Consider the following 27,985-nt stretch of genomic DNA (forward strand, 5'->3'; position numbering starts at 1 on the left):
CCAGCAACGAGCGGCAGCTTTTTCTGCCCGTGACATCCGAAGTGTCTCTTCACTTAGTGTTGCTCCACAAGAAGATGCCTTGAGCTACAGATAGTCTTTGAAAGTTCATGGTTTCGTGGTTACTGTAGTGACATCTAAGTGGTGAAAGTGAGCTGTAACAGACCAATGTGCCTCTGTGGAGCTGCAATGCATTGCACACAAATCATCCAAGCTTTGACAATGAACAATTTTGCACCAGTAATGTATAAAACATATACAGAATGATAAATAAAAAAAAGGTTTTGTGTATGTACATTTGTGCGAAAAAATCCTACTCTGTATATACCTGTAGAAAGTTACAATGACATTTCCATAACATCTGGGAAATGTCAAAAAATACAAGGTGAGAAACAGTTAGACTGTCCTCAAAGGCAGTGAATCTGTTCATGTCATACAACACTTAAATCAACTTGAAACCACAGAGTTTAAAGGTCCGTTCAAACTAATGACGATAACTACATTAACCTCCACACCAACCAGTGATAATGTTGTTTATTTGGCACTTTAAATGCTCAAACTCTTTAAAGTTGGATGGATTCTGATTGGCTGTCAATGTATTTATTGGTCATCATCTGGAAAAAAAAAAAAGTTCTTAAAGTGATATTGTTAATCTGTGTCATTATCATGTTATATTGCTGTGGTGTGGACTTCCCTCTTCTTATAGAATTAGATTAAAGCTCTATAGTTATATTTGTGGTTATAGATATCATCCTTGGTGTGAAGAGCCCTTAGCCCATCGGACAACATTTGAAATAGTCGTTTAGCATGCCACAAAATGGGTTTTTGCAGGTCACTAGAACTGGAATTGAACAGCTGGCATTTCGAGGTCTAAAGCTAACCTTTATTTCCCACCGACAGATCATAACGTTTTTTGCTATAACCAAAATATCTTAAATTTATGATAATCACAGTCTTTCCACATCTGTCAGCCTAACTGGCTAATTAGCATTTATTTCTAGAAATAAATACAATTAGATAATTTAATGCGTACACAAACGATGTCATCAGGATCCCACTGACTCATAATGTCTTTCAGTGTGTCATCTCTGTGAGTGAGCCAACCATTTCCTCCTCGATCTGTGAGGTCACTTCCTGTTCTTCTATCATCATCATCATCATATCTTGGTCATTGATTTGTGATGTCATAATAGTCCCATCATTCTCAACCTGGTGGTTTTTGCAGGTCTCGTCATGTCCCTCAGCCTCGCTCTTCTCCATGGCAGTGTCTGCTTGGGTGAGTTTCTCAGCAGCGGCGCCCTCTTCTGTCACCTCTAAAACACTGCAGAGCTCCATCTCGTGGATCTCCACATCGAAGGGGGCCGCAGAGGGGACAGAGGGAGAGGACCTACAGCCCACACATGCCTGAGAGACACATTTAAATAAAACAATCAGGACTGAGTCTTTAGTGGTGTATTGTGGGAGATGTCTGAGAGACTTCAACTCACAGAAATGTTGATAGCACGAGGCAGGCGTCCAGTACGGATCCAGGGGTGGACCTGACTCAACTCGTTCTTCTGCTCCTCAGTGAAGCGAGGCTGCTGTTTCTGCATGGCTCTCAGAGCAGCACGGTCCTCTTTCAACACAGTGTCTCTGTCCCTGTTACAAAACACATTTACTTGGTCAGTTAACCATTACAACTTTCGTCAGTCTTTTACAGTGGGGATGTAGTAAACAGAAATGGGATGTTAAAAAGGTACTACAAAATAAAATCAATGTAACTGATCCGTTTTAAAGGTAACAGGCACTTGATTTCCCAACCCTAGTGACACAGTGAAATCTATACAGTGTTGACTAACCGGATGGGCAGCTGGTAGGTCATCATGGTCTTTTCATCTGTGTTGGCCATGAGGAGCCAGATGGGGTCTTGTAGGACACATTTGATGAACTGAGCCTCTCCATCACCCTCTGTTGTCTGCTTGCGGGAGTGGCTGTTCTCTGATGAGTCCACGCTGCCGAAGTACTTGCTCGTATGGCTGCTCTGACTGCTTCCTGTTAAAGTAAACCAAAAATAAATCAAGTCATTTAATTCAAGTAACCCTTCTTAATAAGTAACAATTGCTTAATTACATTTGGTTCCATCATTCCAAGTAACACTCGAATCCACACTTCCTAAAATTAATCCATTTATAACTTTGATACATTTCCGAAATAAATTTATTAAGCACTTACTAGTTCCACTTCCTGAAGAGCTGCAGCCATTGGACCCTGATCCAGAAGACCCTGTGCCTGATAACCCAGAGCCTGAGGCGGCTGAGCCAGTGCCCGAGCGAGAGTCCTCTTGTAACAGCAGGTCTAGCAGATCACTGGAGGTGGACATGGCGTCTTGATTGGACTCATTTGTTTCACCCTGCAAAGGACATTAGAACCAGATTATTAGTTGCTACCTGGGGTATCAAAATCAAAATATCGAGTGCTGTGAAATTTTGATATCGAATACTGAAACATATCTCTAACATTCTTTGAAATAATCAGTAGGCCAATTAAAACAACAGTCATTTTCTTACATTTTCATTCTCTTTTAAATCCACCGCTGAACCTCTCTGATTGGAGGAGGCCTGTCCTACTGCTCCACCTCCTTGTCCCACCATAGGAGATGTGGTCTGTTGCCCTGACGCCACCTCAAACCGGTTGCTTGGCAGCTCCTCCAGCTGCAGCAGATTTAAGGGTGAGGAGCATCTAGACTGGAAGAGTGGAGACTCTGCTCCTTCTCTCTCAGCCACTGCCTCTCTTTGGCTGAAGGACTGAGGGGTGCTGGAGCGAGAGAGGGCGCGTGGTACTGGGGTCGAGACCTGACAGGGAGCAGGGGAGGCTGTGTTGACAGCGGGAAAAGGGAAAGCTGAGTTTGGGCTGTAGAAGGGCTGAGACATGCCCATGTTGGGCTGTGGGAACATGAAGTTGGGCAATACCAATGCCATCATTGGGTGGACCATGGGAGGTACCATCTGCGAGTTCTGAAGGGGGAAGCGTAGTCCTGTCTGTATGTTGGGGTCTGAGATGGGATGGGCGAGAGATGGATAAACGGGATAGAAAGGAAGGACGCCGGGTGGGTACTGGATAGAGGGAACGCTAGCTTGTGACTCTGAGGTGGGCCAGGAGGAGGAGCTGGCTGCAGGACCCATAGGTATGGAGGAATTTGAGGGCCTGTCCAGGGTGGGAACCCCAGAGTGGAGGCCTCGTTGTGGGCCAGCTGTGCTACGAGACCCCACTTGCTCTGCAGCTTCCTGGTGCTTCAGTCTTTTGCCTCCTCGACGACGTCTACGCCCGCTACTACCAGCTGCTGGGTAATCACGAGAGCAGCGCACACCTAAAATCAACAGAGATGCATAACCGGTCAAAAGTTTGGATTAATCACAAACTTTTACCTTTTTGAAAAAAGTCTCTTACACTCACCAAGGCTGCATTTAGCTGACCAAAAATACAGTGAAAACGGTAATATTGAAACATTGCAATTTAAAATAATCATTTACCATCTGAATGGTTATTTTTAAATGTAATTTACTCCTGTAATGGCAAAGCCATATTTCACTAGTCATTCCTCTAGTCTCCAGTTTCAAATGATTCATCATTCCAACATAGTGATTTGGTGCTTAATGAAGCTCAATTTGTAATTATGGTTCTCATTATTATCAATGTAGAAAACATTTTTTACTGCTTAATATTTGTGCAAATCGTGTTGCTTTTTTTCAATTAGCACTTATTTAAAATAGACATATCTTGTAACATTTTACATGTCTTTGCTGTCACATTTGATCAATTTAAAGCATCCTTGCTGAATATAGTATGTGGTAGTGGTAGTGTATCATGGTTTCCACAAAAAATATTAAGCAGCATAACTTTTTTTAAATCAAATAAATTCAGACTTGGTGAGCGTAAAAGACTTCTTTCAAAAACATATATATATATATATATATATATATATATATATATATATATATATATATAAAACTTAAATATCGCAGTAATGCACATAAAGAATATTTTTGTGCAATGCTGCCTATGCTGTGTCTCCTTTTTCTTTTATGCACATCCTCACCTCTTGCTAAGGGGACAGTTGATCGTTGGCGCACAGCTGAGGTTGGGTCAAACACTCGGAGTTTGCTCAAGTCTCTGAAGTGGCACATGAAGTTCTGCTCTTCTTGCTGTGTGTGAGCCGACAGGACCTCTTTCGTGAGACCCAACCTTTCTCCTGCTCCTCCCGGACCTCCTCTTCTCCCTGCATCCCTATCAGGAGCAGGGCTAGGCGGCAGAGAGGCAATGGTTGTGGGAGGAGCTTGGAATTGAGTGGCATTTGGAGTAGGCGGGGCTTCTTCCATTACGATATCTGTGGGAGCGAGGTAAAACAAGAAGAGGGGATGAGATAAAGAAACTACAGTCCCAAAAACTAGACACAACAACAAAAAAAGACACTTGATTGCTATGATAGCTTTGATGTATAATGGGTCTTTGGTGTCCTCTCTTATTCCTCATACACAAACACTTGCCCACCTGACTCAGGAGGTTTCTTGTCCCCCACATGGACGATGGTGCTGCTGAAACTGCATTGAGAGGTGACCGAGGCTACACTTTCAGCTTTACTGTGCATGGCCAGTGGGGGTAACAATGTACTCTCCTCTACCAGAGACACAGATGGACCTGCAGGTTAAAGTATCTGTTAATACTAGAGTCGTAGTCAAGACCACCTAAAAAGAGACCAAATCGAGACCAAGACCAGAGTGTGATGAGACCAAGACAAGACCAAGACTTTGAGAGCTTAAGACCAAGACAAGACCAAGGCAGGGTGAGACCGAGTCAAGACCAAGACCAAACTAGCACTTGAAAGATCATATGAAATCCATATTTAATGAACAATTAACTTTTAACCCTGGGTAAAGTATAAGCAATGTGAAACATGAAACAAGATAACCCAGGATTCCATTTACCCTGATCTAAAATGACCCAGGGTTTACCATTTCAAGTGGGAAAAGCCCTTATAGAGTGGTTACCAATAAAACCAAATCACTAACAATAGAATTCATCTTTCCACAGCAGAGGTAGCACAGAAGCTCCATCTGAACTGGTACAATGACAACTGCATAAATATTGTCAAATATTGACAGTATTAAAAGAAATCAAATTAGAAATAAATTACTGATTGCACATTAAGGATGTTAAGAAATAAATTAGACAATGCACCAGCAATTCAGTGATATCTTTGCAGTTGTGGTCTTGACCGGTCTTAAATAAAATCCATAGAGTCCTTTTAGTCTGAGACCAAGAAAAGATTGAGTACAAATGCAGTCAAGACCATGACAAGATCAAGACCTTCAAAAAATGGTCTTAAGACCGTTCTCATTACATAACCAATATTCATGAGTCAAAACTTCACCATAGTAGTATTCCTTAGTTTGTGATGTTCCGGGGCTTATGAGTTATTTGGTGCTATGAAACAAATTCAACAAAGACAATGGCATGCACTAATGCTATTATTAGTGTGTATATACATGCCACTGTAATCTTTTATTTATTTATGTTAACCTTTAAATAAATAGAGTGCCCTCAAAACTGGCACTTCAGATATGCTGTTGTATCAATAAGTAACATTTTAATGGTAGTTGTACTGTAACAGACTGTAGACATGTAAATACATTGCATTAGTACTATACTGCATTATATTATCATTGCAGTGGTGGTACCTTTCGCATTGCCTGGAGCGTCCTGTTGTTTGTCATCATCAGAGGTGGAGGAGGCAGTGCAAGAGGAAGAGCCACACTTCCTCTTCACCGTATTTGGGATGTTACAGCTCTCCAGATACCTGATGAACCAAATAAGACCATGAGTTCATGGCCTGCTATTGGATTGCTATTACAAGAACTAGAGATGCTAACTATATGATAAAACGATTAATCTGAAATGCACAACACATAATCAGTGACAGACATTGTATCTTTAGGTTTCAGTGCATTAATGATCTGAAACACGAACCTAACAATACTATCCAAGCAGTTGATTTGCTGATAAGAGTAGGTGGTTGGCGGCTCCTTACGCACAATCAGAGACGGTGCGGAGCTCTTTGAGGGGGGTGCAACACTAGGACAGAGACTGTGGCCCGGCACCGCTGCTTCACCTGCTTGCAAAACACCTGTTTATCAGACAGAGAACATCTTGAAACTAACAACTTTACAAAACAAAAAATAAAAATTGCAACTAAAGGCTGTGTCCTTACATTAACTATGAATATACTGTGAGTGATTTTGTACCTGCAGTGCAATGTTTTTTAAGTGGAGGTCGGTTGCGGGATTCAATGAAGACTTGTTGTCCGCTGGTCTTCACCATGTGAACATCTTTGCAGATTTGCTGGAAGGTCATCTGTTTGAAATGCAGTTCATTTAATTTTAATATTTACTATCCATCTCTGGCCTGCCTTTTAATTATATGAATAGTCCTAACAAGCAAAACATTAAATGCCAAGAGAAATGTACTCTTTTTGGTTAAACACGGACTGTTTAACCCTGTTTAAATGAGCGGCTGTTTAATGTACAATATTAACATAAAGAGTGTGTCTTTAAACACTCACAGGTCTGTGGAACTGTGAGGGGTTCTCCAGACACGGTCCACTGCTGTCTGATGAGGAGGCGGCACTGGGCCGGTGCTCGTGGGATCCATTGCTGGCCAGACTGCTGTAGCCCTGAGAGCTGCCGCTGTGGACAGGCTGCACCAGGAGTCTGTGGATTTGCTCACTGAGCTGAGCGATGTCTGGGGACAGGGTCCGTTCCTCCTGACCCCTTGGCAAGGTAAAGACATCCTCATTCAGTGGAGACCTAGAAGGAAAGAATCAAGAGGTAATTGTGTGTATGTACACAGTACAATTAGTAGAATATGTGTTTGTTAGTGGTGGCGTGCATTTTGAATTGCTCTAGGGAATCATTTTACCAAAAGGTTTCAGTTCAGTTTCACTCACTCATTCTGATACAATTATACACAGGGATTAACCTTAGCTTCTGCTCTGCTTTCCCTCTTGATGAACTGAATAGCTGTATGAAGCAGTGATGATGTGTGCACATATGCAATATGTGTAGAAGCATGGTGGGAGAAAGATAGGTCCTTGGGAAAAGTACTGAGCTCATAAAAAATCTGTCTGTGTCCACATGACAGAGCATGTGCTTATGAGTGTGATGGAGAGTCTGTTGTGTGGGTGGTATGTGATTGAGGAATTATGTTTGTATGCCTGCGTAAGTGTGCAGTGCACATGCCTAGAAGTGTGATGAGGTAGAAAATCGAAGTGTGCACTCAATTTTTTCTCTTTTTTACTGATCTTACAGTTTTCATAAGATTTTTAAAATGTTTTTAAATTTTAAATGTTAAGTGACTTATGCTCACCAAGACAGTAAAACTAATGCAGTGAAACATTACATCATTTTAAATAACTGTTTTCTATTTTAATATGTATGGAGTACTTTGTGTGTACTCAGGTTCTTACGTTCTGACTTTGTGGCGGCCAACAATGAAGGCCACTTTCCTGCTCCAGGGGTTAATGAAGGAGGACCAAGAGGTGTCTATAGTCAGATACTCTCCATTATTTGTGCACATCCGCAAGGGAGCGTGATCAAACGGCTGCCCTGCAAACTGAAGAACTGAAAGAGAAAGAAAAAAGTGAAAATGTAAATATTGTACTGTACGGCTCTCATCAAAAAAGGACATCGACAAAGGTTTAATGAGAGGTGACTTACTCTTCTTATGGATGGCCAACATAATGGGTCTGTCATCTGGATGGATGCACAGCAGGACTGGGGTTCCCACCAGGTCCTGAGGCAGGTACCCTAACAGAGGAACTGCCCGCTCATCCACGTCCTGAAAGAGACAGCTGGGGGTGTGGCTGGTGGTGAATATCCTCTTATCTGCAGGAATGCGAGGGGCTGAATGAGGGATGGAGAGAAAGAGAGAATGAAACCCAAACGAACCTTTAAAAAGGTCTTTTTACTTTTTCCATTTAGTTGTGAAAAAAACAACATACTTGCTAAACAAGAAATGTACCTTCATATCCCGAGTGCACTCTCTCTGCGATGAGCAAACAGCAGGGTTGAGGGTAAGCCGCGTCAGAGTCTTGGAGCGTGAGCAGGTAGGGGGTCAGTCTGAATGGGTGGTACCTCACATCACCACCGGTTGAGATGTCTCCACTGATGCGACAAAACATGGACTTCTCTTGGGTGCAATCCCCCGGTGTAGAGACTAATGGATAGATAGATCCAAGTTATTTAAGACTTTAATTGTATTGTGAGGCCATAACTGGTCTTGGTTCAATGGAGAACCTATGATAGCATCAAAAAGTAGGGTGAATACAGGTAAACTGGGACACTTCTTGCCACTGAGATGACTGAAAAATTCCCAATTAACCTAAATTCTCCTATATCGGCATTTTTTAGCCACACTTAAATTATTTGTTTTATAAAAATAAAAACATACCAGAGCCAATGCAAGAGGCCCAAGGAGGTAGTCTGCAGGGCGCAGTGTTACTGTAGAAGGTGCTCACATCCTGGGGGGCCAAAAGCTCAGAAAACAAAACCCCATGCAGCTTCTCTGGCTTACTGCGCAGAAGAGATGAACCCTGTGGAGAGATGTACACAACCTTCCCAGACAGGAACGAAACCGCCATGGTGAATGTGTCCTGCACAAGAGAAAAAGAGACTCTTTTGTAGTTTCTAACAAATACTGAACACAGTGTCTCTAAACCATAAAATCCCTCATGGTATTTTTCAAAACAGTATTGTTTATTCTGTTTATTTATTTAGAAAGTATTTTAGTTAATAAAAGGTACATTTAGGAAAAACTCATCAAAACCATCAATCCAGCTAAAAATGGCGACAGATTCACAGACTGACTCCTGACAATTTCATCATCGTCTCCTTTGTCATCTTCTCCCTTATTTGAAATGTTTACCTGATTTATAAATTAATATTTTCAAAACCCCATTAGTCTGGCATGTCTGAACTTTCAGGCACAGGTCAGAGTTAATGGGAGCACAATAAGGAGAAAAGTGTTCAAAGAAATAGTTTAGACACCCTGTGTGTGTTCTTTTCAATTCTGTGTGTTCTTTTCTTTTCCAAATTTATTTGACATTATAAGACTAGACCAAATAGACAAGTGACGTCCAGGTCAGCTGACTCCACTTACAGTCAGATAGGGCTTGATAATATTAAATGTGAACAGGGAAAGTAATACTCCATTGTGTAAAGGTTATGTGCTTCCTGGACAAAGGTCCCTGGAGATAATAAGCCAAAATATTCTTGACCACAAACTGTACATGACATAAGGTTTTAAGTATAATCTGTTCATGAAGTAAGCGTAATATTTTTTCTGGATAAAAAAGATGAGCTGGCACCTTGCTTTAAGAAAGATTATATAACTTACTGCTGGTGTGAACAGCAGGTTTATACCATTAATGTTTCTGTAGCAACTGTCTAGGTCTGTGTACCATGTTACAGAGAGAGAGAGAGAGAGAGAGTGGAGAAAATGAAAAGAAAAGGGACTAAATTGGAGTCAAAATGATTTTGCCATCTAGATCGTGTCTGTAACTCTTTTCTTATCTTTGTTTTTGCTGACAGAATTATAAAACCACTAAGCCAGTAACTGCATTGATGATACTGAAACTACCTTTCATACAACAATATTTAAATGTTGCGTTACTCCAAGAGAGAGAGGAATGGGTTTGTGTGCAAGTCAACGTACTGTGTTTTTGAGCGTGTATTCGGAGGTGATATTGTCCAGTTCTTCAACAGTGAAGGTGGAGAGATCCAGACTACAGCCATGACACTCCTCAACATTCCACTGGTGATAATACTCCTGATTGGCTGCAAGATTCAAAGCAAAAAAAAGAGAAAAAACTTTGACATTAACATTACTGGACCCACAAACTCCATTCATATTATAGGTGAAAATTATAAATCCTTAAATAAACAAAATTCCTAAAACAGCGATTATTTTCAAATGCTTCAAACACTGTGTTTACAATTAATCTACAAATGGCTATAATAAAACGGATAGTTCCGGTCCTTGATTCTGATTGGTTGAGCCGCGTTCGAAGCTGATGTAAATTACACTACAAACATACACCTTTGTTTACTTCTGTGTGTTGCTCAGCAACCACTTTGTTGGAACCACAACTGTTTCTGAGGAACTACATTATTTGGTTGAAAAATACTGTCATTACACTTTATTTGCTCTGTTTTAACCATTTTATAAACTGTTATAACCATTTTATAATAAGCAATAACCTCTGTGAAGCCGTGGTTTACAGCAAATTTATAACAGCTAACAGCGGAACAATGCCCCTTAGCTGTTATATATTCACTGTAAACCACGGCCTCTTGGGGCTTATTGCTTTATTTTATAACTGAACTGGAGAAATCATTTTCACACTGAAAAAAGTTGATACATCACATCATTAACTCAATTCAAGCTGTTGACTTTCCTGTCAAACACAGAACACAAAACCAACATATGAAGCTCCCACTCACCTCTGACTTGTCTGACACAGCTGAGGGCGTATTTGAGGGCGTTAAGAGTGCTGGAGCGTCCCTTCATCTTTCTCTCCGGTGGCAGACGGATCTTCAGCTCATTTAGGGCTCTCATCAGCTCTTTCTGGGTCTGGATGCGGGCAGACTGATTACTGCTGCAGCTGCTGGTGGATGGCGGGTCTTGTTCAGAGCTGGCGCTCAACAGGCTGTAAGCCAGAGAGCTGCTGGGTGGAGACGGACTGTGAGAGTTTGAGCTGAGGGACAAGGGATAAAAAACAATAGTCGCTATTTACACATGTAATTAGGAATGACGGAACAGAGTTTTTTTATCTATTACTATTATTATCATGTTAAGGTTTTAGGGTGTCCCTTCTCTATCTCTCACCTCTTGTTGCTCTCCGTAGTCTCCAGACACATGCCTGAGTCTTTTCCATTCTGACTGGAGGAACTCTGATAACTTCGGTTCGACTTTCTCCCTGTGGATCCATTCCCTCCTTCACTTTCCCTCTCCCCAGAGTCATTTCCACTTGACAGTCCATCCGTATCATCGGAATTTGTTCCTCGGGTGTCACCTGCAGATCCTTTGGTATCAGATACCCCTCCTGGAGATGATCCTGTCCCGCTATTTACCCGATTTGATGAGAGAGAACTCTCACTCATGCTGCAGGATCGCTTTACAAGCCCTGCTTTTTTCTCGACCCCTCCGGCTCCTCTATCTGTATCATTGCTGGGGGCGCAGTCTGAGTTGTCATCACTCATTATAATACTGTAAAAATAAGCGGTTGCTAAGGTGATACGATTCACCTGACAATAGATTACACAGAGCTGAATAAATTCACTAGGTTGGACTGCTTGAACAACATTGGGAAATCATTTTGGTGGAAATATTCTTCTCAGATTTGTTCTGTAAAATCAGAATCATGGCGTATCCGGGTGTCTCAACACCCTGTCCTTTGTCTCAGCTCCTCTGGAACCGCAAATCAAGTAGTGTAAGTGAAATATATTTTGTTAACTGCAGAATTTGTTGTTCGGCTCAGAAAAACAGACACGGCTGGCTGTTACGAAACAGACTTGGCTGCTGCCACAAAGGCAGATGGAGTGTGACAATTTGAAAAAAAAAAGTGTAAAAAACAGCCACTGGGAAATTAGGCTTCTTTTCAGAGTCTGTCCATTCTATTTGCTTCTCTTTGCCCTCTGTGACACTCTATCTCTTCTCGGAGGACAGCTGCAAGGAAAAAAGCAAAAGAAAAGGTGAGCATCAGTCTGAAACATACACATGTACAACAAGAGCTGGTTAGTCATCTTGTATTAGGTAGCCCCATAAAAACTAATGGACAACATTATTTGAAAACAGCTTGTTCTTTAACAGGAAGTGCTACTCAAGGATCTAGACACTAGAGCCCGACCTATATATCGGCCGGCCGATATTATCGGCCGATATAAGCTAATTGCATTTAAATCGGCATCGGCATTTATAACGGCCGGTGAAACATGAGAAACAGAGTCTCATGCTTCACTCATGTTATGAGTGTTGCATAGTTTGCCCATCAGAGGGAGCTCTGCAGCTCCAGAGTTAACAACAGCGCCAGAAATTCACTACAGAAGAAAGCGAGCAGCCAAGCCACGGAGATGTAACTTACTGTTTTGACGGCGAGTCTGTCGTTCGTCATGTGAAATGATTGTAGATTTAGTTCATACCCTGTATATAAAAACTGTGTGGTAGTTCTAGCTAACGGTCCTATCATTATCACTTCTAAATATTCTGTAACATCACTTACAGCCGCTAATGCATTGCTATATTAGATTAGCCACAAAGCTAATACCATGTTTATCAGTGGAAGAGCGCGAACGTTAATAGGAGGTCAAACTATAACGTTAGCGTTTAACTTATTCTTATTCTATTGCGGTGTGTTTCCCACATAATGACCGTGTAATTGGGCCTTTCACACAGGACGCGGTATGCATGGCGCTTGCCGCTGGGTTCAGCGTTGCCCTTCAGATACAACGCGATTTGCGCTGCGCTATGGCGTAGACGGGGTTTTAAAAACATTTAGCGGGTGCTCTTTCATAGTCTGTTGTTCCTCCTTTCGGTTAGCAGCCAACATGTATCTGTCCCGTTGTAAGAAGCGAGCGATAGCGCTAGTCCTGCTGATGAGAATTAAGAGAGAAGCAAGGAAGAAGAGGCTACCCTCAGGTCCAGAGAACAATTTGGTGAATTCAGGCTGGTTACGTTACTCTAACGCTAATATAGCTTCCTTTTTAGCAGGCCCCTTAAATGCTTGCTATTAACTTGTTTGAAGGTGGTTCTTCTCAAAATTGACAGCGGTGTGTTCATGACACTAACGTTAACCATTCAACTTCGAATTGATTCCGTAATCTTCCGGTAATAGTAGGCAAGACGATGTTTTGATTCAGACTGCACAAAGAGAAGAGGAGAAGATATACGGGTCTGTTGTGAATGTGTCTGTGAGAGCAAATATAGTGTAGTTACAGTAACTACAGTAGGTGCGTCAGAAATGATTAAACCAGAGGGGACATGTAAATAAATGTGAGCTGAACAAGCGCTTTTTTTTTAAACATATTTTTTCAAAGCAGCTTTACAGACATAACAGGAAAATGTTGAAATAATATTGTTAAATATAAGTAGGTAATACCTATTGCTTGACAAATAAAAAATATATATATATTTCTCATTTTTGCCTATGTAGGAGATTCCAGTTTATTATTATTATAATTCGAATGATGACATGAGTAATGATACATGGTGATATTATTAATACACATGCTTATTCTTTCTCTGTCTCTCTTTCTGCCTACAGATGGCTGAAAAAGGTGAATGCTGTAGCAGCAAAGTGTGGGACTACTTCTGCAAATACTTTAACTTTAGTATTATAATTTATTTACAGTACACACACAGACTGTTAAAACCAGCTTCAACTGGAAGAAAGTAAAAGTGTTAAATGTTTAAAACCAGACTGTTTTTTTGATCATTAAAAAATATATACTTTTGATGTGCAATTGTTTAGTCATTGAGACTGTAATCTAAGGCTTTTTTTTTAACATAGTCCATTCTGGAAAATGGTTTATACAGCCCACATACATAGAACAGGCAGATATTTTGCTATTGAATGTTGTGTAAGTGCAGTTTATAGGAAATGGGTCTAATATCCAGATTATTTTTTAAATCAAAATATCGGCTTATAAATCGGCTCTTTTCAAGTTAATATCGGCATCGGCCCCCAAAAATCCATATCGGTCGGGCTCTACACAGGATGTTTTTGTTTTTCAACCAGGTAAATTATAAATTATCAGCAATTTTGCCCACAGGGATGCAGCATGTGAGAGCTCAGATATTTCACACTCACAGTTGGCCGCTACAGAGGCTTTTTCTAGTCTCCTTGGTAACCAAGAAAGCTATGTAGAACCACACATCCACTCTCTACTTCCCCACCTTCAGCCACGCAAGCTTGTTTTTGTCTTTTGCATTTAGCTATTACAGGGAGCAATACAAGGATCTATGAGACACAGAACGACATCAGTGTTGACCTCAAGCTTGTGTTCCAACTTGGGTATTTCATGGTATCCCAGAGCAGACCACTGTCTGCAATCTCATTAGTAGATGCCACATTGTGTTGCTGCTCATTTGCATAAAGCTCTAGGTCTCGTCACCAGAAATTAGCAACTTTCATCGAAAAAAGGATGAACCTTTTAAAGCTACAGTACCTTTCAAAAGTTTGGGGTCAGTAAGATACTTTACTAATCTTTCTGCATACTTTAATAAATAATATTCATCCAAAAGAATTATATATTACACACACACACAGAGATCATGCAAACATTACGACCAACTTTCTAATATTGTGTTGTTCTCCTTTTGCTGCCAAAACAGCCCTGACCCACTGAAGCATGGACTCCACTAGACCCCTGAAGGTGTGCTGTTGTATCTGACACATTTAGCAATGCAACTGTGAATGGGTATTTAATGCAAATACAGTAGCACCTCTAAGCGAGTAAGGGCAGTGAGACTAAAAATTGAGCATGAAGGTAGAAACTAATTCTAAGCCAATCAGTTCCTCTAAGGCATATTAACTGTGTGGCAAAGTATAAATACACCGGGAAAAGTGGCTACTGGTACTAAAGGTAATAATGCATGTAATGGCGCTTTTCCATTACCAGTACCAGCTCGACTCGACTCGACTCGGCTCGGCTCACTTTTCGCTCCGTTTTCCATTGCAGATAGTACCTCCACAATAGTACCTGGTTGTCATAGCGACGCTGCAGGAAACTGCCGTGATGTAATCTTCTACGCGACACACACCCGCTACCCACACACACAGGACAATGGAGGAAATCGAGTTGCCATAATATGTAATAGATTGGATATATCACGCAATCTCTGGCCAAACTTTTTAAAAATGGCGGGGTTATTCTGGATACTATCTGGATACTATTGCTGGCGCGTGTAATGATGACGCAGTGAATAGTGATGATTCTCTCTGACCAATCAGCAGTCTGCTGTGTTTTCACGTCACATTATAGTATCGCCTCAGCTCGCTTGGAACCTCGCCAGAGGTGGTACGAAAAAAAGTACCTGGATGCCAGTACAGGTACAACTTTTACACAGTGGAAAACCAAACAGAGCCGAGTCGAGGCGAGCTGGTAATGTGTAGTGGAAAAGCGCCATAAAAGTCATACTTGGTACTGGATTGCTACATGAATTTTCTAGTTTAAGGTAAAGATACCAAAACCCTGTTTCCCCCCCCCCAGCATTATGGTTAACGATTAATAGATTGTTCATTTAAACGACAATCGAGTATGGAATTAATCGATATTTTGCATCCCTACTTTTCAAACATTTGTTCAACCCCCCCAAAAAAACTGTTTTGATTGTTTAATACCGTATACCGTGAAACCGTATAACCGCGGTATTTTCTGAGACGATTATCATACCGTGAAAATCTCATACCGTTACAACCCTAGCCCCATCAGACTAAATATACTACCTTATTTCCTAAAGTTAAAATTTGGTGAACTCTGCTTTACTAATTAAACAAAAAACACATTTGACCAATACAGCAACAGTCACAGATTGACTTCCTGGTCCAATTCAAAGAATACAGATTGGGAAAGTGGAGTATATTTTGAATCTAATATTAGTTTTTAGTGGGCATTTATTATTTATTCAAGAATATATATACTATTTTTCTATTTTAGCATTGACATTCCTACCACAGTGTCACAGGTCCCTGCAGTTCCTCCATGATCCCCTATGAGTTTGCAAACTCCTGACTGAGAAACACTAATGCAGGCACCAAGCCTTTTAAAATGCATTTTAATGAAAAAGTTTTCTCTATTTATGTGTGGTCCTAAATGGTAAGCTAAGAAACAAGACGGATGACTTTCAATAGCCAGTAAAATGATGATCTAATTGGCATAAAGTGATTTGCAAAAATAGAGCACTCAGAGCAGTATTTCTTTGACTGAACAGACTGAACTCCCAGGCCACTTACAGTAATATAAAGTCGTCATCATTAAATGTTTATGCTCAGGGGCGGTTCTAAGGCGAGATATCATGTATGAGTCAGAATGCACGGGATACACTTACAAATAAATAAATAAATAAAATATAATATGTTTTAAACTACTTAATATTTATTTCATGTTAAATTAATTGTTTCCCTGACCATGCAAACCACGCTCTTTCTGACTTCTCTGCTTTGTTAGTTTTAGGAGGTCAACCACCTGTTTAACCACCTTACTATTTTATCCACAACAATATTCTTTGTGTATGATGTATACGTGAGTGGGGCTAGTTGTCACACATTTAACTCCAGTATTTCTCCAAGTTAATCTTTGGAAGTTTCTGTATTGGTAAAAAGTTTGTTCTTGCTCAGGACATACATGAATAAATAAATAAATGATATAATATTAAATATAATAAAAATTAAAAAAAACTGTTTAATGACCACAAGTTGACTTTTTGTGAAAACATGTCCCAACAGCAATATTAATACTCACAAGCCAAAGAACATCGTATTTATTATATTAGCTGATCACAGTTTCAGAACATTCGCATGATGCGACATAAGCTATGATGCATGTTTGCATTCCAACCCGCCCCGTCAAGATTATTCCATTAGCGCTTATAAACCACTTTTCATCCAAATCAGCACATTCCGTGCGACAAATCTAATGTTCCAAACAAACGTGTGAACAGAATTGTAACTTAACGGGCCATTAGTAGAAGAAAAGGTTCAATCTAGACAGAAGAAACATGCTGACCTTACCTTCTGAATCTTACTGTTCCTTTTTGTCTTGAACGAAAGGACAAATCCCTCTACTTTCATATGTCGGAAGAGTATTATAAGTCCTGATGTTATGAAGTCGGCGGAATATGACAATGACGGTCTTTCGTATGCAGTCCACTGACGTTGCGCTGGAACTGTGTGCTACAGATTTGTTTCCCCCTGACTCCAGACACACACGAATACACGTGCTTTCCAATCTTTCTGCAAATCTCCTGCACAGAGGAATTCTATTGGCTGTGCCAGCAGCAAAACAGGAATTCTATTGGTTGACCCTACCCATTCAGGGCGAAGTGTTCGCGGATTGGCTAACGCCAAGGGTGCTCGCTGCACGTTCATCAGTTGTCACGTTGCAGAGCGCCTGTTGTTGTAATACATAAGAGCTCAAGCTTGTTAGTTGGCTGTACGAAATATTCATTCCACTTTCGCATTTGATGCTGTTTTAATAGGTTTTCTTGCGTTTTGTTTTGTTTGTTTTTTCAGAAATGTTGCTCTAGATATTTGTACATTAATGGTTCTGAGGACGTTATTTTTTAGTCAGGCCGAGCAGCCCTCGCGTTATTAATAAATAAAAAAAAACAGTTTAATAAACTGTTCAATGTAAATGCAAAAATGTACTCGTATTTTTTATGAACATTTTAACCGAAACACAGCTGACTGAATCACAAACAGTTACATCCATGCTGTTATTAACACTCTTAAATTAATACAACTTTACAAAATAAAGCGTACAGAAATATGTGACTGAATATAAGCTTTAATGAACCGTTTTAAAGCACGTGCACGGGACAAAACCCTAAAAATCGTTGATTTTTTTTTAAACGAACAGTAAATCAGTGGGACTTCCCATCTTCACTGTTTAAAATGTATTGCACAACTCGACTGAAAAACCTGGGGGTGAATGAGCCATGCACAGTTCCACGTGCCTCAAAGGCAAGCTGCTGGTGACGTCAAGCAGCTTTAGCAACATCACCCTCAGATTCACGTGGCTGTCGGCGTGGCTCGCTGTTGCTGCATGGATGAATTCATCAGCGTCAGAGAAGCGTCATAATCAGACTGACCTCCATTTACCTGAATGGTAAAACTGGGCCGAATGCTTTCCAATATCGGACGAATTTAGATGGGAGGCAGGTCCAGACAAGTCGAAATTCGGATCTCTCCTACCTCCTACTTGGAAATAATAGGCTCGCTTGAGATCGGCTAGCCTCGCCTGAAATAGGGCTAGAGTAGGCGGCTGCAGTGGAGTGAGGGGAGGAGTGAAATAAGTGCAGTCAAGGCTGACAGTTCTGAGCTCTCGATGTAGAACAGACACCTACGAGATCAATGCGGATGTCGCGTTATTATGCGCCGTGTTGCTGATATAATTTCAGTTCTGTTTTTTTTTTTTATATGAAAACAAATATGATGAACAAGATTCCGAATTCTTCAGAAATATGACTACATCACATACAGAGGTCGCACTGTCATAGTCTTTGAGAATTCATGCGTAATTTAAACAAATAATCGTGTGATATCCAGAGGTGTAACGTAACAAGTTACGTTTACTCGCTACTGTTACTGAGTAGCATTTTTGTGTAGGCTATAGGGCTGTCACGATATTAGATCTTTCATATCAAGGTTATCGTGACCATAAGAATTCATGGTATCGATATTTCGTGATATCTATAAAATCTTTGGGGGTTTTGGGGTGATCAGTCAAATTATTTTTTACTTTGTTAATTGAGTTTTTCTTTTTCACCCAACGAACATATGGATAATTCTAAACGCAGGGCACAAGACTTCTTTGAAGCTCCTTATGAAATAACTAGAGAGAAAATACTGTCAAGTTCAGCATTATAATTATTTTTAATCTGTAAAGTATACTTCGTTACATTTTAAAACACATTAATTACTTAATTAAAAACAAAACACACACACGCACACACACACACACACACACACACACACACACGCAAATCGCTCCCTGGAACTACTTTTCGTTTTTGGAAGAAGACACGCTGCTAGGAATAAGCCTTGAATTGTGATTCCTATGCAGCTTAATGAAGCAGATCAGAGTCATTTTTTTACTTATATTAATGTTACTGTTACATAAACTTGTGCACATTCACTTGTTGAAATTTTCTATTTAATATAATGCCACTCTAAAATATGTCAAGTGCAAAATTTTGAAATATAATTCGAATTGAATTACGACCTTTCATTGCATTAAATGTTGCAGGACTTGTCTACATTTTAGCTCACATACTCAAGTGATTTTTTAAAGGGCAGACATGCAAAACATGATTTTTACTTCATAATTTTTAACACTGCATTTGTAACTTAAGTAACGTAATTTTATTTTGCAACTGTAATCAGATAAGATTAATAATTTTTACGTATTACTTTACTGCGTAATCGGGAAAAGTAATTAAATTACAGTAACGCCTTATACTCAACTCTGTCTATTATGCAGTTGTAAGTTGTGTTTGCCTAAGGAGACCAAACTAACAGCTTATATAAAATCTTGAAATCAACTCTTCGCAAGGATGTAGAGGTAATTTAAAGCAAATCGTCGCATTGTTGGTTAAAATTAAAGGGTTAGTTCACCCAAAAATGAAAATTATGTCATTAATGACTCACCCTCATGTCGTTCCAAACCGTAAGACCTCCGTTCATCTTCGGAACACAGTTTAAGACATTTTAGATTTAGTCCGAGAGCTCTCAGTCCCTCCATTGAAACTGTGTGTACGGTATACTGTCTATGTCCAGAAAGGTAATAAAAACATATTCGAAGTAGTCCATGTGACATCAGAGGGACAGTTAGAATTTTTTGAAGCATTGAAAATACATTTTGGCCCAAAAATAGCAAAAACTACAACTTTAGTGAAGTGAAGTGAAGTGAAGTGACATTCGGCCAAGTATGGTGACCCATACTCAGAATTTGTGCTCTGCATTTAACCCATCCGAAATGCACACACACAGAGCAGTGAACACACACACACTGTGAACACACACCCGGAGCAGTGGGCAGCCATTTATGCTGCGGCGCCCGGGGAGCAGTTGGGGGTTCGATGCCTTGCTCAAGGGCACCTAAGTCGTGGTATTGAATGCTTTATTCAGCATTGTCTTCTCTTCCGGGTCTGTTGTGAGTGAGTTCAAAACACTGCAGTTCAGTGATATCCGGTTCGCGAACAAATCACTTGATGTAACTGGATCTTCTTGAACCAGTTCACCAAATCGAACTGAATCATTTGAAACGGTTCGCGTCTCCAATAAGCATTAATCCACAAATCCACTCTTCCTTGTGTCAATCCACTTTTGAACAACAGACAGTGTCAGAAGTGTCTCACTTCAAAAAGGACTCGACTGCTGCTGAGTGGTCCAAAGTTATGTTCTCTGATGAAAGTAAATTTTGCATTTCCTTTGGAAATCAGGGTCCCAAGGTCTGGAGGAAGAGAGGAGAGGCACACCCGTTGCTTGAGGTCCAGTGTAAAGTATCCACAGTCAGTGATGGTTTGGGGTGCCATGTCATCTGCTGGTGTTTGTCCACTGTGTTTTATGAGGTTCAAGGTCAACGCAACCGTATAATAGGAAGTTTTAAAGCACTTCATGCTTCCTGCTGCTGACCAACTTTATGGAGATGAAGATTTCATTTTCCTACAGGACTTGGCACCTGCACACAGTGGCAAAGCTACCAGTACCTGGTTTAAGGACCATGGTATCCCTGTTCTTAATTGGCCAGCAAACTCGCCTGACCTTAACCCCATAGAAAATCTATGGGGTATTGTGAAGAGGAAGATGCGATATGCCAGACCCAACAATGCAGAAGAGCTGAAGGCCACTAGAGCTACCTGGGCTCTTATAACACCTGAGCAGTGCCACTGACTGATCGACTCCATGGCACGCCGCATTGCTGCATTAATTCAGGCAAAAGTAGCCCCAACTAAGTATTGAGTGCTGTACATGCTCATACTTTTCTGTTTGCATCTGTAGATTTCTTCTAAATTCACCAATTTAGATTTCTAAATTTCAGGGGGAAAGACTCTTGATGTAAGTCAATGGGGACGTTCTGTATGCAAATTAGGCGTCAACTAGTTAAAATGCGCACATTTGCATCTAATTGACAGTGAAATGCAGGTAAATAGGATAAACAAAATAACTAAAGCATATCACCTGGTGGTGATATATGCTTATTTTATTAACTTATTTTATTACATGGCTTGGTTGAATTCCAATGTAGAATGCGGTCTGTTATAACCAACAGACCTGTGCGGAGTATAACAGACCGTTGCCATGAAAAACAGAGCGTTGCTATGGACTCACAGGATTCTAACCGTAGAGACGGAGCGGACTATTTTCTTTAGCGGAAGCAATACAATCGGGTTTAACAATCGGGGGAGAGGGAGAGGGAGCGCTTCAGACCTCCTGACCTGATATTTAGATACTATATTTCAATAAATATATTTGTTTGACAGGGAAGCTGTGTGCAAACAGAAATATATATTATTTTTCAAAAATAAAAAAGCATCCCAGAAAAAAGGGAACTTTCTCTCCAGGAATAAAAAGGGCAGGTGCTCAAGCCCCCTTTCATGTCTATGTGTGCACGTGCCTGCTCTTACTTGATTAAATTTTTGGGGAAAATCTGTACTGTTACTTCGTTACTGTGGGCGACGCTCCTCTCGTTACTTTATCTTAATGCAATAAATGTTATAACTGCTTCAGTTTATTCCAAACGCGCCGTCTACTTTTCTCTCCCTTATGAAAATTAACCATGGTTTTACTACAAATAAAACCAAAAAACCATGGTTACTATAGTTAAACCATGGTAACCACAAATTAACCATGGTTTTGCTAAATTAACCATAGTTTAACCATGGTATTTGTAGTAAATCTGTGGTTATACAAATGGTAGTCAACACGCCAAAAAACCATGGTTTACTACAGTTTTACTATAATAAAACCATGGTTATTTTTCGTAAGGGCTGGGCAATGAGCGATGCCCATTCGCGAATGATTCATGAATTGGTTCATGAATCAGTTTGAATGAATCGTTCAGTTCCCTGCCGCACGCGCTGAGCATCTGGAGTGGTTCACTCGGAGTTGTAACGTTTAAGAACAGAAAGAGCCTTGAAGACGTGGCTATGGAACTGCACTGAATTGAAAGCAAATCTGCAAGGCTATTATTTGCTAGCGATGGAGATCCTTATTAGATGAACACCGCATGTGCTGTCTACCAGGCACGTGCCCTTTTTTCTGGGATGCTTTTTTTATTTTTGAAAAATAATATATATTTCTGTTTGCACACAGCTTCCCTGTCAAACAAATATATTTATTGAAATATAGTATCTAAATATCAGGTCAGAAGTTCTGAAGCGCTCCCTCTCCCTCTCCCCCGATTGTTAAACCCGATTGTATTGCTTCCGCTAAAGAAAATAGTCCGCTCCGTCTCTACGGTTAGAATCCTGTGAGTCCATAGCAACGCTCTGTTTTTCATGGCAACGGTCTGTTATACTCCGCACAGGTCTGTTGGTTATAACAGACCGCATTCTACATTGGAATTCAACCAAGCCATGTAATAAAATAAGTTAATAAAATAAGCATATATCACCACCAGGTGATATGCTTTAGTTATTTTGTTTATCCTATTTACCTGCATTTCCCTGTCAATTAGATGCAAATGTGCGCATTTTAACTAGTTGACGCCTAATTTGCATACAGAACGTCCCCAGTTATTGACTTACATAGAGTCTTTCCCCCAGAAATTTAGAAATCTAAATTGGTGAATTTAGAAGAAATCTACAGATGCAAACAGATGGAGGATACACTCTAAAAAATGTAGTAAATCTGAGTAACTGCATCTGGTACATTAATAAATAAAACTGAGTAGAAATAAGCTAACATTAAACTTTAAAAACAACCATATTTATAAATTAACTATTTAAGTAATTTAACTTTTTTTATTTCCTCGAAACCATTATAAAATAGTATACCATACCACCACAAATACATACATGACATTGGCTTTTATTGAATTTTTACTCAATTATTTTGGTAAGTTTAATTTTAAAGTGTTATGTATTCTGATAACACCAAAATAATTAAAACGATGTAGTGCCTTGTGCAAAAATTATTAGTAGGGGAGAACCGGGGCGAAAGTAACGCGGGACGAAAGTAACAAAGCGATTTTCTCAGAGCCTATTACTGCATTTGCATTCCCAGCTATGACGGTATATTCAGCATTCAATCCTTGATAGAGCTGAGAAATATCACGTGATTTCCTCATCATTTCCCGCAGTTAGGTCGGTAAAACTGTTTTCGAGTACAAAAAGTAAATTATTGAAGCGGTAATTTTTTTAAATTAGTTGTGTTGTTTTTTTTGTTGTTTTTTTTGTTGTTTCATGTGTCACAGTAATGATCAATCTACAGGTTATTTAGTGCTTTAACACATCCTAAAGTTTGCATTATCAAAGTTTTTTATTATAAAAGTAAATCAGGTTTAAATGCCAGGAGTTCCTGTCGGGACGAAAGTAACAGTTGTTACTTTTGTCCCGCTACAGTGACAAGAAGTATTTATTTTGTTCTGGTACATGCTATTCTGTGAATTTCTGTCTCTTGCATCATTTATTAAAATGTTTATGTCATATTATACCAAAAGAATATGTCTAAGTGAGGGTCAGAAAGACAAACAGTGGTCTGGTTTTATCCAGATGTTTATGAGAGAGCGTTTCTGGACATAGAGGAACATCTGGGCAGCTCCTACCTCGCATTTACCTTAGTTATATTTAGGTTTTAGCCATACCTTAGCTTTTACACCTCCAGCTATGAATTTGCAGTGTTTCCAGATGTTTTAATGCACATTTTGAATTTATGCATAAAAACAACTGGATGGAAACATGAATAGGCCTACTGTTACATTATGTTTAGAATTTATATTATGCCAATGTAATTTAATTATTATATTGTTCATTCTGTTGAAAAAATGTTTTATAAAAATATACTGAAATAAAAAAATAAAAAAATAAAGTTTGTACAGTCGGGTTTTGAGACATTTGATGAAACTTAAATCTAAAATAAAAATATAAATATAAATATGTAATTTAATAATTTTTTTTACAAAAATAAAAGACAGAATATGTTTGCAGTTACATATTTACAAGGTCATAGTCAGGTATACTTAATAAAAATAAGTGTAACAGAAAATAAATCTAGCTTATATTGTTGTGTTACTTTTAACCCACCTGTGTGTTACTTTCGTCCCAACCGATGGGGTGAAAAGTAACAATGTGCAACTTATGTTCAAATTGAAATTATACTGAAGCCTTTCTACATTTCTACAAAATACCACCTGGTATTGATAGACCAGACTTATGAGTTACTGACCACAGCAGAAATATATCTCTGTCTACAACATTATCTTTTAAAATGATGTTTTTCTGAAAAATGGTACTTTCGCCCCTGCTCTCCCCTAAAACACGCCCCTCTGTTTGATGCAGTTTTTTAGGTTATTCTAAATATGAAGAGTTCAGATGAAAAATCCTCTAAGTGCCATCTGAAATTTCCTTCAATAATGATCATTTTTATCAAGCTTGTATGTTTATGTTCACTTATTTCACATTACTGGCAATGAAAATTGCCTATTAATTGTCATTTAAGTTAAATTACTGAACTTAAATACGAGCTTGAAAAAAAAAGCTCATAAGAAAATTTCAGATTGCACTTAGAGGCTTTTGCATCTGAACTCTTCATATATACTTGAAACTAGTAGCATAGAAAATGTTTTCAAAACATGCACATTGTGGAATGGTTTCCTTTGCTGCTCTATAAACCTAGTGAATACTAAGGAGACCATGGTTTCTGTGAACTGATTATTTTGTAGACATCTTTTGAAAATGAAACAATTACGTGAGTTTGAGGAAGATAAAATTAATTACCTTTTTAAATTATTTTTTTTTTAAAAGGAAGTCAGAGTTGTGTTAATATTTATATATATACTTTTTTGTTTAAAAAAAAAAAAAACTAATTATGAGAAGAGCCCTTTATTTCACTTGAGCCCCTGCCCCTCAAAATGTCTGTGCACGTCCCTGCTGTCTACTGTTTAACAGGTAATAACTTGGGCTACATTCGATTACAGTACACGATACCACTGTGACATTAGTTTGTTGTACGTGTGTGGCTTATAACAGAGGGGAGTCAAGTTGAATGCAGCTTCCAAAAGACAAAAAATAGCCGATTAAGATTTTATTAATTTTAATACAATCATACCGGTGCGAGTACGTTCAGCAAGTCATATCATCAACTGCTAAATTCAGATCTGTGATCGCTTGCTGGCGCTGAGCCAGAGATAGATGCGTTTATACAGCGCTGCGCATTATAACCAATCACACATGATTCTTTTGAGCTTATTAAAGCATTGGCCAATCAGAGGTGTTCCGATGAGTCATTGCTAAAATGCCGGTTCTTCCTTCACTCGCTCGCTGACTGAATACCTCTTTCTGGCGAATTCTCTCGTCAGAAACAACAAAGTGCAGATGTGTGTACGAATCTTTAATTAAGATATTGATTTCACAGTGTTAACAGTTTCAGTGATTTTAATGGGAGTTTCAGAGAGTGATTGAAATCTAGACTGTCAGTGAAAATGATCTTTAATAATGTAAATGTTATTTGCTCTCTTTCTGAACAATGAAAGATTAGTAGCAATATTTATATCACATTAACTTTCAATGTTAAATTCACATTTAATATAAAGTCAGTCGTATTAAAAATATGTTATGGCATGACACCTATATCTGTTACTTAAGTAAACAGACAAGCTTGTATAATAAATTACATAAATTGGAGTAAAGGCTGATGAAATATATACATTTATACACACACACATACATTACATACATTTTATCTATATATCTAAATAAAAATAGGCTCAGTATATATGACCCAAAGTAACTAGTAACTAACTACTTAAGTAGATTTTTTATCCGATACTCTTTTACTCTTACTCAAGTAACTATTCAAGACTAGTACTTTTACTTGAGTAAATATTTCTAGAAGTACTTTTACTTTTACTTGAGTACAGTTTTTGGGTACTCTACCCAAATCTGGACGCCATTACGTCAAGCGCAAAAGAACCGGTGAACTGTTTTCTTCAACCAATTTATTGAATCGAACTGTCCGAAAGAACTACTGGTGATCCGAAAACCGATGCAACCGGTTCTTGACTCGTGAACTAGTCATTATCTGGCTCGGCTCGGTGTTCATCTTCAGTTCTCTCTTCACAGCAGTTCAGTCAGTGTACCGTCAGAGGGAGTGTCAGCCAAATTTAAAGAGTTAACAGCTTAAAGGGATAGTTCACTTTCAAATTAAATTTTGATATGTTTTAGCTTACCTCAAGGACATCCAAGATGTAGGTTTCTTTGTTTCCTCAGTATTTCCCATTTTGATATTTTTAGGTCCAACCGTTCTTGTCTGTGACTCACATAATGGATGTCTATGGTCACCACCTCAAAGAGCATGCACAGAGGAGTCAAAATTAAACAATTCCCCATCATAAGTACACATTGATGACCTAATACAAGAAACGAGCGGTTTGTGTAATAAAACGAACAGTATTTATATATTTTTTACCTTTTGTACACAACCACGTCCAACTGATCTGAGTTCGCGAGTGCTTCCTAATATGACGTGCGTGCGTACTCCTGAGTACTTGGTCTGTGTATTCTGTTTCAAATAAATATGGTTGTGAAAAAAATTCAACGTTGTCTATGGATATATTGAAATCGTCTTCCATTGCAATTTCCTGTACGTCTAAATATGTTTAGATCTTCACAGTGAAAGGTAATACTTCCGAAATCTGTGTAAACCATAGACAGTAAGTGTAAACAATGAGTGATGTACATGCGCGAGAGATCGCTTCCGGCGCTTTCCGCGCTTGCGCAGACTAATAAGCCAGAGCGCGCGCGCACGTCACATCGGGAAGCACTCGCGAACTCAGATCAGTTGGACGTGGTTTCGTGTCTTAGGTCATCAATGTGTACTTACGATGGGGAATTGTTTAATTTTGACTCCTCTGTGCATGCTCTTTGTGGTGGTGACCATAGACATCCATTATGTGAGTCACAGACAAGAACGGTTGGACCTAAAAATATCAAAATGGGAAATACTGAGGAAACAGAGAAACCTACATCTTGGATGTCCTTGAGGTAAGCTAAAACATACCAAAATATAATTTGAAAATGAACTATCCCTTTAAGTCATTTGTGGGTTAATGCTTATTGGAGACGCGAACCGTTTAAAACGATTCAGTTCAATTTGGTGAAATGGTTCAAAAAGATGCGGTTACATCGAATGATTCGTTCGCGACCCGGATGACAAACTGCTTTGTTTTGAACTCTCTCTCACAACAGACCCGGAAGAGAAGACAATGCTGAATAAAGGCAGTTTTTGCTATTTTTGGACCAAAATGTATTTTTGATGCTTCAAAATATTCTAACTGACCCGGTATATGAATATTCTAAATGTCACATGGACTACTTTGATGATGTTTTTCTTACCTTTCTGGACATGGACAGTAGACCGTACACACAGCTTCAATGGAGGGACCGAGAGCTATCGGACTAAATTTAAAATATCTTAAACTGTGTTTCTTAGATAAATGAAGGTCTTTCTGGTTTGGAACGACATGAGGGTGAGTTATTAATGACATAATTATGATTTTTGGGTGAACTATCCCTTTAAGTAAAATTGCATTAATGTATAATGGTACTTTTGAGTAGAATATTTTCGTACTCTTTCCACCTTTGGTGATATCAGATAAAAAATAAAACATTTAGAAGAGAACACAACGTCACGGCTGTTTGAACCAATGAGCTGTGTCGTCAGCATGTCGTTTCCCATCATGCTTTTGGTCAGCGCAGCTTGAAAATCACTCAGAAACATTGCTATTTTTAACATAAAATTTATTTCATGACGCTGTGACCGAAACCTGCTTTGTTCATTTAAGCTGCTTTTGGCTGAAAACTTCCCCAATCAGTCCCTTTGGGGAGTCGACTATTTTATGAAAAAAAAAAAAACATATATATATAATCTTTCAGATGTCTCACCGAGTACTGTCTGACTTTTAGTATCCTTCCCTGTTATGCAGTCATATGTCTGCTATTTTCAACACTTTTGACACTA

At 39.2% G+C, this 27,985-nt stretch overlaps 1 protein-coding gene across 2 annotated transcripts; it reads right to left on the bottom strand.

Annotated features, from left to right (window-relative positions):
• Positions 1–956: 956 nt before the first annotated feature.
• Positions 957–17,020, bottom strand: LOC132109128 (period circadian protein homolog 1-like). Of its 2 annotated transcripts, XM_059515293.1 has the most exons (20): positions 16,817–17,020; positions 13,895–14,044; positions 10,915–11,754; positions 10,530–10,783; positions 9,742–9,863; positions 8,479–8,680; positions 8,050–8,244; positions 7,746–7,931; positions 7,496–7,649; positions 6,593–6,836; positions 6,276–6,384; positions 6,001–6,157; positions 5,712–5,830; positions 4,525–4,671; positions 4,073–4,360; positions 2,544–3,343; positions 2,209–2,386; positions 1,836–2,028; positions 1,485–1,635; positions 957–1,401 (listed from the first exon to the last, which is right to left on the bottom strand). In XM_059515293.1, the coding sequence occupies exons 3-20, from the start codon at positions 11,286–11,288 to the stop codon at positions 1,072–1,074; spliced, it is 4,203 nt and encodes a 1,400-aa protein (XP_059371276.1). In that variant the 5' UTR covers positions 11,289–11,754; positions 13,895–14,044; positions 16,817–17,020; the 3' UTR covers positions 957–1,071. The 2 variants fall into 2 exon arrangements, with proteins under 2 accessions (XP_059371276.1, XP_059371275.1); XM_059515292.1 differs by lacking the exon at positions 13,895–14,044.
• Between the last annotated feature and the right edge of the window lie 10,965 nt (positions 17,021–27,985).

Source organism: Carassius carassius, chromosome 2 (assembly GCF_963082965.1).
Source record: "Carassius carassius chromosome 2, fCarCar2.1, whole genome shotgun sequence".
Classification (NCBI taxonomy): Eukaryota; Metazoa; Chordata; class Actinopteri; order Cypriniformes; family Cyprinidae; genus Carassius; species Carassius carassius.

Coding starts and splice junctions, on each gene's coding strand:
- LOC132109128 (XM_059515292.1), bottom strand. CDS start 11,288: ATGAGTGATGACAACTCAGACTGCGCCCCCAGCAATGATACAGATAGA. Junction 7,650..7,745: donor GTTGGCCATCCATAAGAAGA/GTAAGTCACCTC, acceptor TTTCTCTTTCAG/TTCTTCAGTTTGCAGGGCAG. Junction 1,402..1,484: donor CTCGTGCTATCAACATTTCT/GTGAGTTGAAGT, acceptor TGTGTCTCTCAG/GCATGTGTGGGCTGTAGGTC.